Here is a 16,421-nt window from a genome sequence, read left to right on the forward strand (position 1 = left end):
CACAGACACACACTGTAAGCAGGCACTGTGTCTGAGGCATGAAGCACTCTAGAGATAACATTGGTACAAATAGCAAGAGAGGCTGAACATTTTCCATGTAGTAAAGACCCTGAAAACAGCTCAATGAATCACCAATTCATATAAAACACTGAGAGCAGGAACAGATGATTTAAATGCAGGAAACATCTGTTGAGTTTGCCCTTCAGAACACTGAAGCAAAGATTACCACCACAGTGATGCAGCATAACAAGGCTTAATAAGTCATTATTTGCATGAGCTCAAGGAAAGAACGTATTTGTTTGAAGCAGGAGGATACATTTGGCATCTGAGAACAATTTAAATTCACTTATGTCACCAGCTATTTCTGCATTTGTAAATTAGAGATATTTTTATCTGTGACTTCAAGGAAGGCTAAGCAAATCAGAGCATGGGAAACCACGTGGAGCCCTCAAGCAGCTGAGGCACAGCTCAGCTGTTGGCTGGTCAGACTTTCTTCTGGCCCTGTGGGTTTCCACCGCCCAGGACACAGATGTTGGTCCCACAGCCACACACAGGCCATCCTCACCCTGTCCTGAACGTGCCCACCCTCTAAGCAAAGTCACTGTGTGCAAGTCAAACCCAGGACAAAAGGGGCAGCTTGAGGTGGGGATGGTCGTTGCAAGTTTCTCACCAGCTGCTGATACTCAAACATTCATGTGTTTTTAGTTTTTAATACAAGTTTTAGATTTTAATTTTTAATACAAGTTTTCAAAACGTGACCTTCTTCCAAAACTGTTTCACACCCCACAGAAGCATTGTAAGGATTAGTTAACTACCCAAGCACCTTTGTCTGTATTCCTGAAATTGTTATTAAAATTATACCACATTCAGGACCTGATGAGGGAAGGAAGCGTGATGTTATCTCCTTACCTACATAGGAGGGTGGCTCAAAAAGAAAATCCTAAAGTCTAATTACAATTTCACTTTCAAAAATATGGAATAAAAAAAGAAAACATAATTATGGGAAAATTTACAGTCTCCAATGCCTTCTTACAGAGAAGATTATGAGAGAAAATAATGGTTTATGCTTCTGTTTTTGAAAAAAATTATAAATCCTTGTAAGCAAAAAATGTTATCAACTATTTTGTTTTACAGTACTAAAATCATGCTGAAATACACACATTAACTAGAAATGTGAAAAGAAATAGGTGCTTCTGAGCTCACCAAAGTATAACTGAAGAAGAATTCATATACATCTAAGTATTCATCTCCCCTTTCCTACCACATCCCTGCCCCTTCCTTTTGAATTGGCTTATATGAACCATCAGTAACACAAAAAAAGTATTTCCTGTGATGGTTGTCTAGCAGGCTTTTTTTAAAAAAAAAAGTTTTGGAAATTGGGTTGCAAATTAAAGTCTGAAGTTAACTTTTCTTCTGCCCTCATAACTCTAAACCATCTACAAATGCATTGTATTCTGAAATTGCATTTTCTTTTTTCCTCAAAATACATGCTGTTGAAATATTACACGCCAAGTTTCTGCCCTAAGTCATTTTTTACAGCTGGATTAAAACTCCCTAAAGAGCACAATACTAATTTTACAGTTGTAAAAGAGGACATTATAATGGAAATACTGACTCAACTTCTACTCTACCATATTAAACGTGTTGGCATAATGAAATTAAATTGATACAAGATCTCACACATTGAATTTCATTGAAAAGCCTGTAAAACAATTGCTTTAATTAGGAACAAAATCATATTCATCCACTGACTATTTTAGAACTTTGATCTGATGAACATCACCAGCGATTTAGGCATTAAGACTAATGTTGTTCCCATTACATATGAATCAAAAGTCTGAAGGGAGGAATATGAAGCAAAAACCCACCCAGAAAGAAGAAATAGTAATTTTCATCAGCACTATGTAGTAGGGAAAGGATTTTATTTTAGGCTATACCAGACTAAAGTGAGCACAGGAAACCAATCAGTTAAGTAAGGATGTTCTGTCTATGAAATCCTTGCTGTGTACCTTGGAAAATTTGGATAGCAAACAGCTCTAAAATGCAAGAATCTTCACTTGTAACAATATCTACATTTGTACTTTGCAAGTAACAATTTTAAAAGGTTTCCTCACATCTACCCCATAAGAGTTCCTTGTATGAGAACAAAATGTAGTTGGAAGCACTCATGGAGTTAAAGCTCAGAGATGAGAAGGCAGCTGCAAAAGGAAGGGATGCCTTTCAATTCCAAAAGCAATTGAAAATATCTTCATCTTTCAACCCCCGCTCCAACAATTGCTAAACTAAACAAATCACCCAGAAAAAAATCCAAACACAATCTCCAACAGCAGAAATTTTTTTTAAAAAAAGGATGTCACAGGTGTATACAGATGTTGGTCCCACACAGAAAATTACATAGAAACTAAAAATGACATCTTCCCTTCTGTCAAACATTGAAGTCAGTGTACAGTTCTCTACAGCCTTTTTAATTGAGAAGAGTGGAGAAAAGGGTTCTGAGTAACACAAGATCTGTGAGATAATTTTTCATGAAGCTATTTTTGAAATGTATGTCCAACTATTTTATAATTTAAGTCAGATTACTTTTAATTTAGCAAAAATTTTATGCATGTGCAGTTTTGAGTGGAATTTCCTTTAACATTTCAGCAAAGATTTCCCTCAACTTTGATTTTCAATTTACATTTAGCACACACACATGGGCTTTACTAAACAGGACATTGTTTAGTATGCTTAAAAATAAGCATACTAATTTTGCGTATGCTTAAAAATAAGTAAACTTGTAAATGTTCTATGGAATTTGGTCCTTAGTGAAAAAGTCTATCTTCTAAACTGTAATAAATAAAGGAACCATAAATGCTCAAGTAGAGCTGTTATTTACAGAAAACTGCTTGCTTCAATTCAAAGCAAAAGGCACAGAGAAATATCCATGCATGGTTATATTCAATAATTGCTTTTGGAAATAGTGTTCATGATCAAAGAGACTGTTAGCACAGTTTTTCCGAGGCATGTTTGTGCCAAAGTGAAGGTTGGAAATTGTGTGTTTATTCAGTGGATATCAAAAGCAGAGCTCCTCTCTGTTGCTGTGAGATAGGATTGAAATGAATGCTCAAAGAGAGAGGGGGACAAAAAAACAACACCACAACAAGCCACAAGAAAGCTAAGACTCACAAAACCCCCAGAGACAGTGAGCAGGTAATGCTTTCTGAAGGTGGTCATCTCTGACAGACTCGATGAGAACATTGATCCTATTTTTTTAAGTACCTGCTTTTTAAATTTTATTTTTATTGTTTTCCTGGTTTTATTTGCCTTAAATTTAATATAAGGTCTCTAAAATTGTCAGTCTGGACATGACAGACAGTATATGCACAGTTATTTTGAATATTGGCACTGGAGAACTGAAAGAAGCACCACATTACATTTATTTTACTTGCTAAAACTAAACCTGTTTTTGAAGGATGTACAGATATCCTGCCCGTGGCAGAATTTATACAGCTTGCACTGCACTCTAAAGGAGCAATAAATACAGACAACTCTTTATGCTGTTCAAACTCTTTAGGTTTCTTCAAGCCCATAACTGACAGGGCAAATAGCTACAGTCTGGAGTTGTCAAGGAAATTCAAATAAAGCCCAGGAGGCCAATTTACATATGAAAATGGAAAAGCAATGTAGATTTATAAATAACAACAATGACAATGAGGAACATTTAATTACAAGTTATGCACCCTAAGGGTGTGCCTACAGTCAGCCAAGCACAGCAATATGAAAGTACCCAACTCCAGATGCAGTTTAAGTGTTGGTAACACACTTAGGTTTAGTTGTGGTAACACAGACCTTTTATATGGTTTACCTCAGCTGTATTGCATATTCTGTTACTGCTGCCCAAAGAACTTAGCAGTGCACACACAGACTGAGATAACAAAAATGCACAGTCTAGACAGTGAGACAAGGGGTGTGAAAACACTGTCAAGGGCTTTTTGAAGCATTCTCATTTGTGGTGTTTAAGCAATTTGGAAAATTCTGGCTAAGCATAACCAAAGCTTTCATGGTCTAACACTTGAGAAGGTTTTTGTACGAGTTTGAGACCTCTATTAGGAAGAATCCTTGTGACTTCCCAGCTATTTGTTGAATCATAGAATGGTTTGGGTTGGAAGAAACTTTAAAGACCACCAAGTTCCAACCCCCTGAGATGGGCAGGGACACCTCACACTAGACCAGGTTGCTCAGAGCCCCATCCAACCTGGCCTTGAATACTTAGAAGGATGGGACATCCACAGCTTCCGTGGGCGAAATTCTCTGTCCTATTTTCCTCTTGGAAAACGGATATTTCCTGTTTTCCTAAATTTTATGGGTTTTTTCCCTAGCAGAAAGAATGAAGAATATTACTGTACCAAGAAATCAGAAATGGATGGACCTGAATACCTCTCAGTTTTGTTCTGCTAAATCTTCTTAGCAGTTAGTAGAAGCGTGTTAGAGCAGAACATGGACACCTAATTCTACTTTTAATAAATTAAAGAAATTACATTATGTGTTCATTGAATGCAGTCTCACACTTCATGTGGCACGCTGCAACACAATAGAAGCTATAACAGAGAAAAATATTACCATAATTAAATGTATTGATTAAATAAGTTTATTGTAATTAGGAAGACAAAATAACTTGCATGCCCATTAACTGAACAATAATTCCCTGAAAGGAGAATATTTCAATATCCTGACAGATCGTGTTGCTTCTATGGGAGGTTTTACTGTATTTTCAGAAAGCCAATCTGGTCTGTCACACACTCAGTTTTTAATGGCAACGCCAATGACAGCATGTGCTTTTAAATGCAGCTACATCTGCCACTGTTAATTACTGAGTCATCTGACCAATGTAGTGGAAAATAAAAATGCCATAATGACATGAAAGCACTGAAAAAAGCTACTTGACAGAAAGCCACTTTCTTGTGCTACACAGTAAGTCTTCTGCTCCTAAGAAAGCCTGTATTTAACCATGGCAGACAGCAAGAAGAAAGAATTCTACAGCAGATCATAGCAGCAAAACAACACAACAAAACAAAACCTGTTGTATTCAAAAAGGGCTACATATGCATTTCAGCACCAGCAGACCTGCAGTGGATTTGCTCATCAATGGCTCTTTCCTTCCTCAAACAGCAAGTGATGGTTTGAAAAGAGAAGACTATATGAGCACACATGCAGACGTTTATCAAAAATATTTCTTAATATACGTTCTTAAATACGTATATGTATTTTATTATTGAAATGGAGGTGTTAGTGCTTTCACGCCTATACAGAAGACTTATTAGTTAGCATTATTTTTGACAAATAAAAGAGAAGCAATGCCTTTTGATTTTAAGCAGCAAAGAAAAAGCTCTAGAAGATCAGCACAGTTTGAAAGTCCAAGTATGTTATCAGTGATGTCTATGCATTTTAAAGATCTGTAGCACTTACTGATGACTGTTTGTTTGATTAATCTAATAGAATAAAAGCAGATTAAAAAATGCCATTGCTTGAATGCTAATGACAAGGAAAAACAGCTTCCAAAAACTACCTTTCTTTGAACTGCAATAGGAAACAGAAATAAGAACAATCACAGAAATGAGAACAATTACAGATGGGAAATCTCAGAACAAAATTGCCAACCTAGTATTTGTATATCCTGTGAGAACGAAAGAGGGAATAGTAACTAGCAGAAGCAACAAAATTAAAATGTTTATGAAAATATAATCCCAGAATAGAGCTGCCACACCAGTAAGTTATTATAATAAACAAAGAGACACTGTCACTACTAATACCAATAAAGGAGAATTTCACTACCAGAACTAAAGATACATCTACACTGAAGTTGTGGCAGCAACTTAGAAAAAGCTGAGAAATGAGAAATCTCTAAATGAGATGGTTACAATATAGCACAGAGAAATGCTGTGTAAAGACACTAAGGGGTTCCCAAAGCAATATAACCACCTTAGAAGAGTACTGTCCCTGGATTTCCTATCTACGTTAAAAGCTTCTTGCTTCAGAATTAGTCCATTCTGAATAAATCGGGAATTACAATCACAGGTCAAACTGCAAAACACAGACAACTGTTTTAAGGAAAAAATCTCAACTCAACAAAAAGATGGGCAAAGAAAACCAAAAGACCACAGCCTTCTCAAAAAAACTAACCCTGAGTTAGCAAGACACTTAGCATCTTAGACAGCTGAACACTACCATGACAAAGGCAGCAAGAAATAATCACTGTACCAGCAGGAAAGACAGGATAAAGAAATAGAACATGTGTGTCTACACTTTTTTAATGTAATGTAATGTGATCACTTTAGATCACGTGAGACTGCAAACACCACATAATATAACTGATCTTCTATAGTATTTTTGTAGTGTCACGGAATTACAAATTCCATGAAAGTGTATCGAAGCAGTAAGAAGCTGTTTCAAAGTGCTGCTCTTACTCCATGATTGCTTGAATTTTACTCCACATTGGACAGTGTTAACATGTGAAATTGCTATACTTACTACTCCCCACCACAGGGCGTCTGCATAGCTGCCAAACTCCGTTTCTCCAGAATCATTTACAGCATCTTTCTCAGCCAGGTACACAAAATAAGAGGAAAAAATCAGGCCTAGAAATCCAATGTAGAGTGTAGTTATCAGTTCCTGCAAAGAGAATCAAAATAACGGCATTATGATCTCATTGAGACACCTAAATGTCACAACATTGATGGGTTATAAAAGACAATTGTAAGAGAAAAATGCAATTTTAGCAATTAAAAAATATTGACACTGAGTATTAGCTATGCAAATTAACAAAAAATCCACCGAGATCCATAGACAACAAAGAGTCAAAATGACCTCATCACACAGGACTTGTTAACCTTCCGGCCACCAAAAAGTAGTTGGGTAACTTTTTCAAACAGTGTCAGATTCAAAATAACTCTGGAATTTAAATACATATTTTAGGAAATATTAGAACTAACTTTCAAAAGTCTCATTTTCAGTGGTTGAATCCAACTACAAGTCAAAATTTGCCGAAGTGGCAGTGAACATAAGGCAGAACAACCACACTTGGTTAAAATAAATTACTATCTGCCTCCACACCAAATATAAGTGATACCAGCAGCAGGGCTGAATGTAGGCTGTTCTGAATAGCAAAGCTTTGGCATCAGCTGTGCCATTCCTCATCAGAGTGCCCAAACTCACCTGTCTGTGTATGAACACCACTGACCCCAGCAGCCTCCAGGTACCGCCCTGACGGTCAACGTGCAGCATCCGTAAGATCTGCAGGAAACGGATGCCCCTGCAACACCATTTTCAAATTAATTGACAGGCCAAACACACAAGAGAAGAAACAGAGGTGGAAAAAGGAACTCTGGCTTCCAAAGGACAGTTTTAAGAGACACAGAGTATTTTATGTTAGATTCAGTAGCCTGTGTCTTTTCAACCCACTCACTCATCTTTCCTCTTGTTATGAAGACCATCTGGGGATATTGTCCAAGGGAAGAACTGACCTTTGTACACATGGCTAGTAAGGATAACTCAAGGATTCAGGAATTTTGGACACAAACTGTAAACACTCTGGAAATAATTCATCAACTCATATTTGACATGTTCACCACGATGAAAAAAAAAGATATGGAACCAGCTAACTGAAGATCTGATTTCCTTATCTTTGAGGAATTTCATAGGCAATTTGAACCACACAGTCCAGTCATATTTTTAAATATTCTTTTTATGGGAGTCACTGCAATCCTGGAGCATGGCTGCAGCTAGTGTGAATAGCAAAGCCCACAGCTACCCATTCATCCAAGAAAACCAAGGGGTGTGACCTTCCTGAGCACAAGGTGGATTCAGTCCATCAGGAATTCACAATCACAGACGTTTTATAAAGCAGCATCTTGAAGATGTCAGAGATATGAAGCATCAAAGAATTGGTATAAAACTGAGCTAAGAAACTAAACCAGGATTTGGGTAGAACCCACCTAGCTGGGGAAAGGGGGAAGGAGAATGAGTTTCTCTGTGGGTTAGCTTCCCACTAACCACAAAAGTGATACAACAAAATTTTATCTCCCCTACACTTCATGGGATCAGCAATACACAATCAGTGATCTGCTCTATTACATCACACTGGGCAGTGACTCATTTTCTCCTGCAAGAATTGAAACAGGGAGTAAGTTAAAACAAAACAAGAAACGCCACCTTGGTCAGATATCACCACTTTCTTATATTGCATATAATTACCTGATAGCAGAGGTTGCAAAGACTTGACCTTTAGAGCCCACACAAAGAACTATCATGGAAGCAACAACTACAATTAAATCTGGAAAACAAAAGTCAATAGAAGAAAATTAATTACCAGCATCTTGCAATACTTCTAACAAGACTACTAGAACCAAAGACCATATCACTTTAACAAGTTGAATAGTCACTCCTATTTAATATTTTTGTTTATATATCAAGAGATCTCAATTGTGGCATATAAAAAAATTCCATCGTGTAATATCATGGAAAGGTTGTACTAAGATGGGTCAAAGCTGGCCACAGTCTAGAGGAATGAGGAGTTACTGTCAAGCAGCCTGGAATTCTTATTAGCTTTAAGCCAGGAGGAATTTCAGCAGTTTCCATCTATTCTCTCTTCTCCAATTCTTATTTTCTCTTCTGTGCTTAGACAGGATTTTAATTGACAGAGATTTTAAGGTTAATTTCATATATAAGAAAATTGCCTTACTATCATTTCATCTGTCCAGGCCTAAAAGGGAGAGAAAGTTGAAATTAGGGTATGAGTCTAATTTAGTTTAAGTCAGTCAGTACTGTACTCTAAATCTACATGCCTCAGGCCTAGTAAATTTTGGAAAGGAACTCTATTTTGGAGAATTAAATAGTTCTTGATCCATATCTGGGACAGCAGAACTACATTTTGCTTTCCAAACTGATCTAATTTGCATGATGTTTCAGAATGCTTAGTGTTCTAGCACTTGAGAGAAATGGATTGTGGCCAGAGGGAAAAGATGCAAAGTCTTTTTATAGCTGCAGTCACACCTGAGATGCAGTTGCTATTTACACATATACATATACACACACATATATGGATGGATGGATGCACAGAGGAGCGAAATAAATTTTGTAATTGTAAAAATATCCAGGTACAAAATTTTGTAGTTTACATTTGGAAAAACTGTAGATAGTTTATGGAAACCTATGTCCTGTACTCAACAATATATAATGTTTCTGAGTAGTGGAAAATGTCACAGAACAAGAATTACTATTCTTCCACAACAATACTCCTCTTCCAATGCCTGATTAATTTATTTAGTCCATATAGATTTCAAGTACTTAAGTACAGGGAAAAGGTCTTTACACTGTTTTATCAATGCTGGCCAAGAAAATACAGATTGATTTTGAATTATGTTTCTTTTGGTGAAACTGTTAAAATTAATGACAAGCATTCTAAAAAAAAAACAATGATTAGTGACATGTATGGAATATTTGGATGTAATTTCCAGGAACCCTAAAGTCATTTTAGGAAGCCAATTGAATCCCAATGGAATTGAGGTGCCCAGCTCCAAATGCATCACTGAAAACTTTAATTCAACTGATACACAAAGCAACTGCAGTGCATCTATTGCACGCCAACATGTGACACACAGCTCAATTAGAGTGCAAAATAAACTCATAATAAACTAGTCAAACGGCTGCTAAAGGGAGAAAAAAAGGCTGTTCAGTATCTTTGAAAAAATATATTTGGGGCTCTTGTACAGTATCTAGGATCCTCAGGTCACAGTAGACAGGACTACAGCCAAGACTTATTCCTGGGAAAGCTTAAGATCATTTCTGAAAATTATCTCTTCTGGAAAAACAAACCAAGCTACATTTGTTCTCAAATGACAGTGCCATGAGTTCCTGAAAGGAAATTCAGATCTACATTCACACTAATGACAAGAGCTCCCGCTCTAACTTGGCTTCAAGTGCTACACAAGTTCAACTTCTAAAAGCCTTCAGGGCAAGTTTTACTCACTGTTTACATAGACTTTGCAAGCTTTGCATACTCACCAATGATGGAAATGGGCTTCCTAGCGAAACGAAGCCTTCCCCACACTCCCACGTATTTACTGCGGCATCCTGCTGACCATAGCCGAACCACATACTCTGTTCCAAAGAACACCACTAATACTATTTCCTACAAGAAACACACGGGGAACAAAGTTAATTTTCTACTCCATATATGTCTTTCATCTCTTTTAAGAATGTATTAGAAAGCAATAAATAAAATGTAAAATTATTTATCAACTATAGCAAAAATGATCTGAAATAAAATAGAAACACCTGTAAGAATAGAGGAAGAAAATATTAGGAGCAAAATGAAACACTTTGATTGCATGCAGTTTGGCTTGTCTACACGTACTAAAACTGAAAACCATTCTGTGCAATTCACTTGGTCTAATTCAAACAAAAGATTTCCTGACTGAGCCAAAGCAAACAAGCGGAGTCTGTATTTAGAAGATGAGCATTTTGCTAGTTTATTGCATTTCTAGAAGAGGTGTGCTTCATGTACCATCTACCAGATCAGCTTAACTTCCCCCTAATTTATACTTTTTCAGTCTCCCTTTAAGCTCACATGGATTGAAAAATGTTTCTAGTATCTATCACCAATATGTCAGTCTCCAGGTACACTGAAGACAAAGTGAGCTCTCTAACACACCTTTCCCATCCTTGTGTCAGCATCTGGGGACTTCAGCAGAAACAGAGATCTAGTCCTGCAGCACTGCCGGTACCAAGCTACTTATAAACTACTCACCTATATTCAGGTATGACTTTGGAAATGCCTCCAAGGTGACAGATGTCAAAGACACCTGATATTGTTGTTGATTGGACGGAGGTACAGTTAGGTCCTATTTGGAACATCATCAATGTGCAGATAAACCTTGGGCTTTCCACAGACTAGATAAGCATGGCATACCCAGCATGGTTTCCGTGTATATCAGGGAGCTACAATCCTCCCTTATTGGCCAACTCAATTAATAAATGGTCACATTTTCCATCAGAGCCAACAACAAAATCTACTTATTGAAATGGTAAGAGTGGCTTGTCATTGAAAACACACAACACATGGCATTAAGTAAGAGTGCAGCTGAGAAACCAGTCTCAACATGTCACAGTTACACAGGTTAGTGCAGATTAAGAGAATGAGCCCTTGTTTCAAAGTGTGATTCCACATAAAGAGCAACTGCAGAGAACACAATGTGCTGTTGAACATTCTATTCACCCCTCTCACATGTCTGCAGGGTTCACTGCTGTTTTGCATAACAAATTGGCAAACAGGACTCAAGATGGTACCTATGATTATTTTCTTAATTGACTGAAACAATTCAGCCAGGACACAGCCCTAGTTTAGTCAAGATGAATGGGAGACATTATCACCTTCAAAAATGCATGGGACATTGCCCTGAATACTGAGCAAAATAATATGGCTGTACACAGTAAAAATAATGGGGAAAAGGTTAGGCATCAGTTGACATTGCTATAATATTTTTGTGGCTCTAAAAAAACTGGATGGCATAAAAAACCTGCTCATCTCAGGGCAAGAAATTGTCTAAGTTTAACTTCATGACATTTCTAGCCAAGCTGGTAGAACATGAGCCAGGGCTCTTTCCCTTAATTTTGATGTGTCATAACCTATGCAAGATGTCAGATGCAGTAGAACATCACAATTGTTTATAGCCACTTGTATTCAAGGTAGGTTTTTAAGATATAATAGAACTATCAAAAGCATTGGTTGTAATGAATAGGCTCTTCAATCCAGCCAAGAATCTCTTCTACAGCTTCCTTCTGAAAGAAGCTTCCTTCCTTCCTTCTGAAAGGATCCACCAGAACCCTCCATCATTTTTTTACTTTAAAATTGAATTATTGTTAAATGTTTTTCAATAAGTTAAAGGCATAATGAACATCATAAATTGAAAGAAACAGCAGCTGCACCAGATGCTTTAAGGAAACCTTGTGTCTTATGACAAGCTTCAAACGCAATGAAACTCTCCCTTTGTCCAGTCTAATGTCACTTACAAACCAAAATTGAATGGGAGAATTATGAGCTCTGCTTGACATGAGGTCCTGTGGAATTGTCACAGAAATCAGAGCACCTTCTCTGATCAGGTGACTGTATTCCTTTCACAGACCTGGTCAATATACCCTAATATTCAAGTGCTCTCCCTTTTGCAGAGGACTAGTACATTTCCCTTCATCACTACTACCATGGAGGAAATTCCCTTTGCAAAAGACAATTCCAACCACACGGGAAGCAAAAGCTGTCCTTCATTCAAAATAGCTCATCTGAGGAAGGGATAGGAAGGGATATATAAGGATATATATATAAGGCTTCACATCATGTGTGATCGCACAGATAATACCATTCAGATATCCCCAAAAGCAATTGCCAAAAGCAAAAGAAGGGAAAAAGGTTACCTTGGCAAGGAAAGAAAAAGCCAGAGAAAAAGGTAACGTTTCAGCACAATGGACCCACAAACAGCCCTGCGGACTGTCAGGATCACAGTTTCAGTCTTACAGGAGGAAGGCAGGCAGAGAAAGCGCGGATTGTGCTGCGAAGGAGCGAGCGTTCCCCACGCAGGGAATTTGCATGGGAGCTGTGCCCATGCTTCCTAAAGCCCTGCATGGTTCATTGGCTAACAGGCACACCGGCAAGTATGCAAATGGGGGCTGTCCCAAAGACAATGGGACAGACACGCACTCAATGGTTACTGTCACCCGGCCCTTTGCGTGACATGCAGACAAGCTCAGCGAACACTGATTGTCCCATAGACTCCGCTGACTGCGGGGAACGACCAGTCGGCTTACACCAAGACACATTTTTCACTCCTGACGTTTTGATAAAGGCTTACTGACCTAAATGAGACCCAAGTTATTCAGGGAACATCGGGGGTGAAAGTGCACAAGCTGTTCTTCATGGTCATACACAAAAACGCCAGGTATCCATTAGCAACTGGCAAATTCCCCCTCCCCTGCCCGTGGCTCTGTGACAGACAAAAGTGTTTTTAATATCTTGTGTTGCATAAATCTAATAAGTAGTCTCCTGGGGGTGGGGCAGGCTGATGAATTTCTGTCTGTGGGCTCTTATATTAGTGGCCAGAAACTTGCAGACAATAAAAAAAGTACATTAGTTATGTTCCTCTGAGCTACCAAAACATTCCCTTTATTCTTCTGATTACCAACTTAACATGAAATTTACATGCACTAGAAGACAATAACTGCCTGAAAAACACAGGTGAGCATGGGAATTAAAGCTCAGTAGAGGAGTTTTCTTGGTTAAAATTACATACACACAAACACTACACACTGTGCAAGGACCCATTCAACCCAATGTAACTTAACAGAAATCTTTCTACAGGGTGAAAACAGAAATGCAACACTGAGATTAAAAACTTACATGGTATAAGGAGCCCTCTAAGATGTGACAGACACATGCATTCACACTATGGCCATACAGGGGCTGTGTCAAGAGAAAATACTTTTTCTTCCTTTAATTATTGATTTCTACATGGTATCCTCACTTCTGCCCTCCCTCCTGTTCAGCCCAGGTATGCCCTGTGCCATATTCATGCCTTCTCAGCCACATAATCCCAGCACAGCCAAGTAAAACATGGCATAATTTAATCATCTGGTTACGGTACAGCTCTCACCATCCAATGAAGGAACTTGAGCAGGATCAATACAAACACAGTTGCCTGACAAATATACCCATGCTATCTGCTGGTACAGTCCATACCTCCAGAGTTCCCAGGGTGTTTTGCTAATAAATGCATCTGGAAAAGCCCTTCCTTTACTTCTCAATCCCCACTGTTCTGAAAGAGCTACAAACCTTGGATGGGAGACATCCAATACCTGCACTGTGAAATAAAGTACAGTAGCAACTCCAAAAGAAATCACAGGGCCCTAAAACTTAACTGAAAGAAATGTTTTTAAGCTATTAGATTAATAACTTGAGAGGAAAAAACACAAAAAAATCATGACACCACAACAACAGCTATTTAACAGATACAGAAATTGTCTCTGGAGGCTATGAATGCATCTGTATAGAGAATATATTGCCTAAGGCTCTGCCTGTAGACCTCAAAACTATAACTGGTCATGGAGCATCACATTCAGGCAATTAAATTCCATTTGATGTGGGAGGGCTAGACAAGGTCAACTGAAATCTATTACAAACAAAAATCTCTTTACTTGGTCCCTAGACTTTTTTCAATGCACTCCATAAATGTAAGAGAGGTAAAACACATGCTTTAAGAGGAAGGAGGCAAAGTGTACCATTATGTTATTCTGATTGGCTACAGAACACCCAAAACTGAAGAGTGCATACAGCTTATTGCATCTCCCATGGAGGTGTCTGCCCTAAGAGAAAGGAGAGATGACAGGCACAGGAAGACAAGAGGCATTGGTGAGGGGGACAGCTTTGAGACTCACAAGTACACATTTCTTGCACTGAAGAATTTCCTCCCATCTCAACATTTCACTGGGAATACAATTTTTACCCATATCTGCAATATCACAAGCTCTACTACATTACCCTCATAGGAGAGATGAATCACATTATTCCCACAATTCTATCAAATCTGGCTTCAAGGATGATAAAGTTCCCACAGATTTCTTTAAACAATTAAATAATCCCTCATGCAGCTTATGTGGGGATTGCATGCCAACAACCATTCCTTCAGCTGTAAGATTCCTATGGCTCTACTTGCACTGAAAGCTATTTTTTAGCCAAGACAATGGAATATTGCTGCTACAGAGAAGTGGAACCTCCTCACAGTCTCAGGCAGCAGTAGTGGAGCAAGGACCCTGCCACAAGCTTTTTTCAGCAGTCATGACAAGCAGGAGCCAAGAGAGGGGACAACAGATCTGCTGAAGTAAAGTGACAAACGGGACACTTGCCATCAGTCAAGGGCTGTGTAGCTGGATTGGACAACAACCAGGCTAAGCATCTTAACAAGCAGGGATACAGCATCTCTCTACTCCTCAAAGGTCAAAGAAAAAGCAGGAGCATGTCTCTCATAATGAACCTTAAAGATCACCCAGCTCCAATGCCCCTGCCATGGGGGAAGAACTTTCCACTAGACCAGGTTGCTCAAAGCCCCATCCAACCAGGCCTTGAACACTTCCAGGGATGGAGAACCCACAACTCCTCTGGGTAAACTGTTCCAGTGCCTCATCACCCCCACAGTAAAAATTTATTCCTAATAGCTGATCTAAACCTGCACCTCTCAGTTTGAAGCCATTCCCCCTTGTCCCATCCTATTGTAGAAAGTGCTCTCCAGGTTTCTTGTAGCCCCCTCTAGGTACTGGAAGGTGCTCTAAGGTCTTCCCAGAGCTTTCTTCTCCATGCTGAACAATCCCAGCTCCCAGTCTTGTGTTCACAGGAGAGGTGCTGCAGCCCTCTGATCCTCTTTGTGGCAACAGGTTGCATTTACACAAAACCCAAACGCTACAGACTGTATGATAATTCAGAGACCTGGAGCCCACTCCTCAGCACACTGTTCACCTGACACACCAGGGCTTGCAAAACGCTTCAGACAGCACTTCTGTACAGCCTGAGCAGGGCATGCAAATTAACAGCAGCAAAGGCAACTGTTTCTTCTAATCTCACCCACTTCGTACAGAGGCCCCTCTTTGTTCTATTGAGAAAGGCAGGATTTTTTTTCCTGAAAGCTGTACTGTGCTTTCTAAGATACACAGAACAGCAAAATCAGATGGCCTAGGCAAGCACACAAAGACTCAATAAAGTAAAAATCCCAACTTGACCAAGTACAAAGATCAAAAATAGAAAGACAAATGGTTTCTCGTATATGTAAACACTTACTGAGCAACAGCAAGTCTCAAAACCCCTACTTAGGACTGGAGATTTTTCTCCCCCATACTTAACCTCCTCACTTCCAAAGAGCTTGTAAATTACACCTTTTCAGAGGAAAACAAATAATGCTACATTTTTAAAAAATGTTTAAAGCCAACACCCTTGGTTGTCCCTTTCTTTCAAAAGACTGGTTTTTCATTTGCTAAAATTCTTTATCTGGCATATTGGGCACCAAATGATTAAAGAGGCTACAGAAAACCAAAAACATTATATCAGTATTAGATTTCCACCTTCAGAGGCCCATAATTAATCCCAAGTTACTGGACATCATTAAAGCTCCCTTATTATGTTTTAAATTAAGATGAAATAATGTTTCCATTACTGTTCATGTCCTGAAAAAAAGGGATGCTTACCAGGAGACAGAGCAAGAACAGTTGATTGTGATGAAGCTTTTTTATTTTCCCTTAATCAGTGCTGAGAGCACAGAACAATAGCACTGGGACCATTAAACAATACTTCAGGCCTGCAATTTTGGGTTGAATTTTTTCCAAAGGCTCCAAGCAACCAAATCCTTTTGAAT

The 16,421-nt window shown here is 38.6% G+C and overlaps 1 protein-coding gene across 1 annotated transcript in view; it reads right to left on the bottom strand.

Annotated features, from left to right (window-relative positions):
* Positions 1-16,421, bottom strand: part of KCNQ1 (potassium voltage-gated channel subfamily Q member 1) — a 332,636-nt gene that overhangs the window by 242,058 nt on the left and 74,157 nt on the right. The window contains exons 3-6 of the mRNA XM_063158638.1: positions 10,039-10,165; positions 8,230-8,308; positions 7,192-7,288; positions 6,508-6,648 (exon numbers count right to left, since the gene is read on the bottom strand). Of these exons, the coding sequence (XP_063014708.1) occupies positions 6,508-6,648; positions 7,192-7,288; positions 8,230-8,308; positions 10,039-10,165 (444 nt within the window). The remainder of the gene's footprint in view (positions 1-6,507; positions 6,649-7,191; positions 7,289-8,229; positions 8,309-10,038; positions 10,166-16,421) is intronic.

Source organism: Melospiza melodia, chromosome 6, assembly GCF_035770615.1.
Source record: "Melospiza melodia melodia isolate bMelMel2 chromosome 6, bMelMel2.pri, whole genome shotgun sequence".
NCBI classification, from domain to species: Eukaryota; Metazoa; Chordata; class Aves; order Passeriformes; family Passerellidae; genus Melospiza; species Melospiza melodia.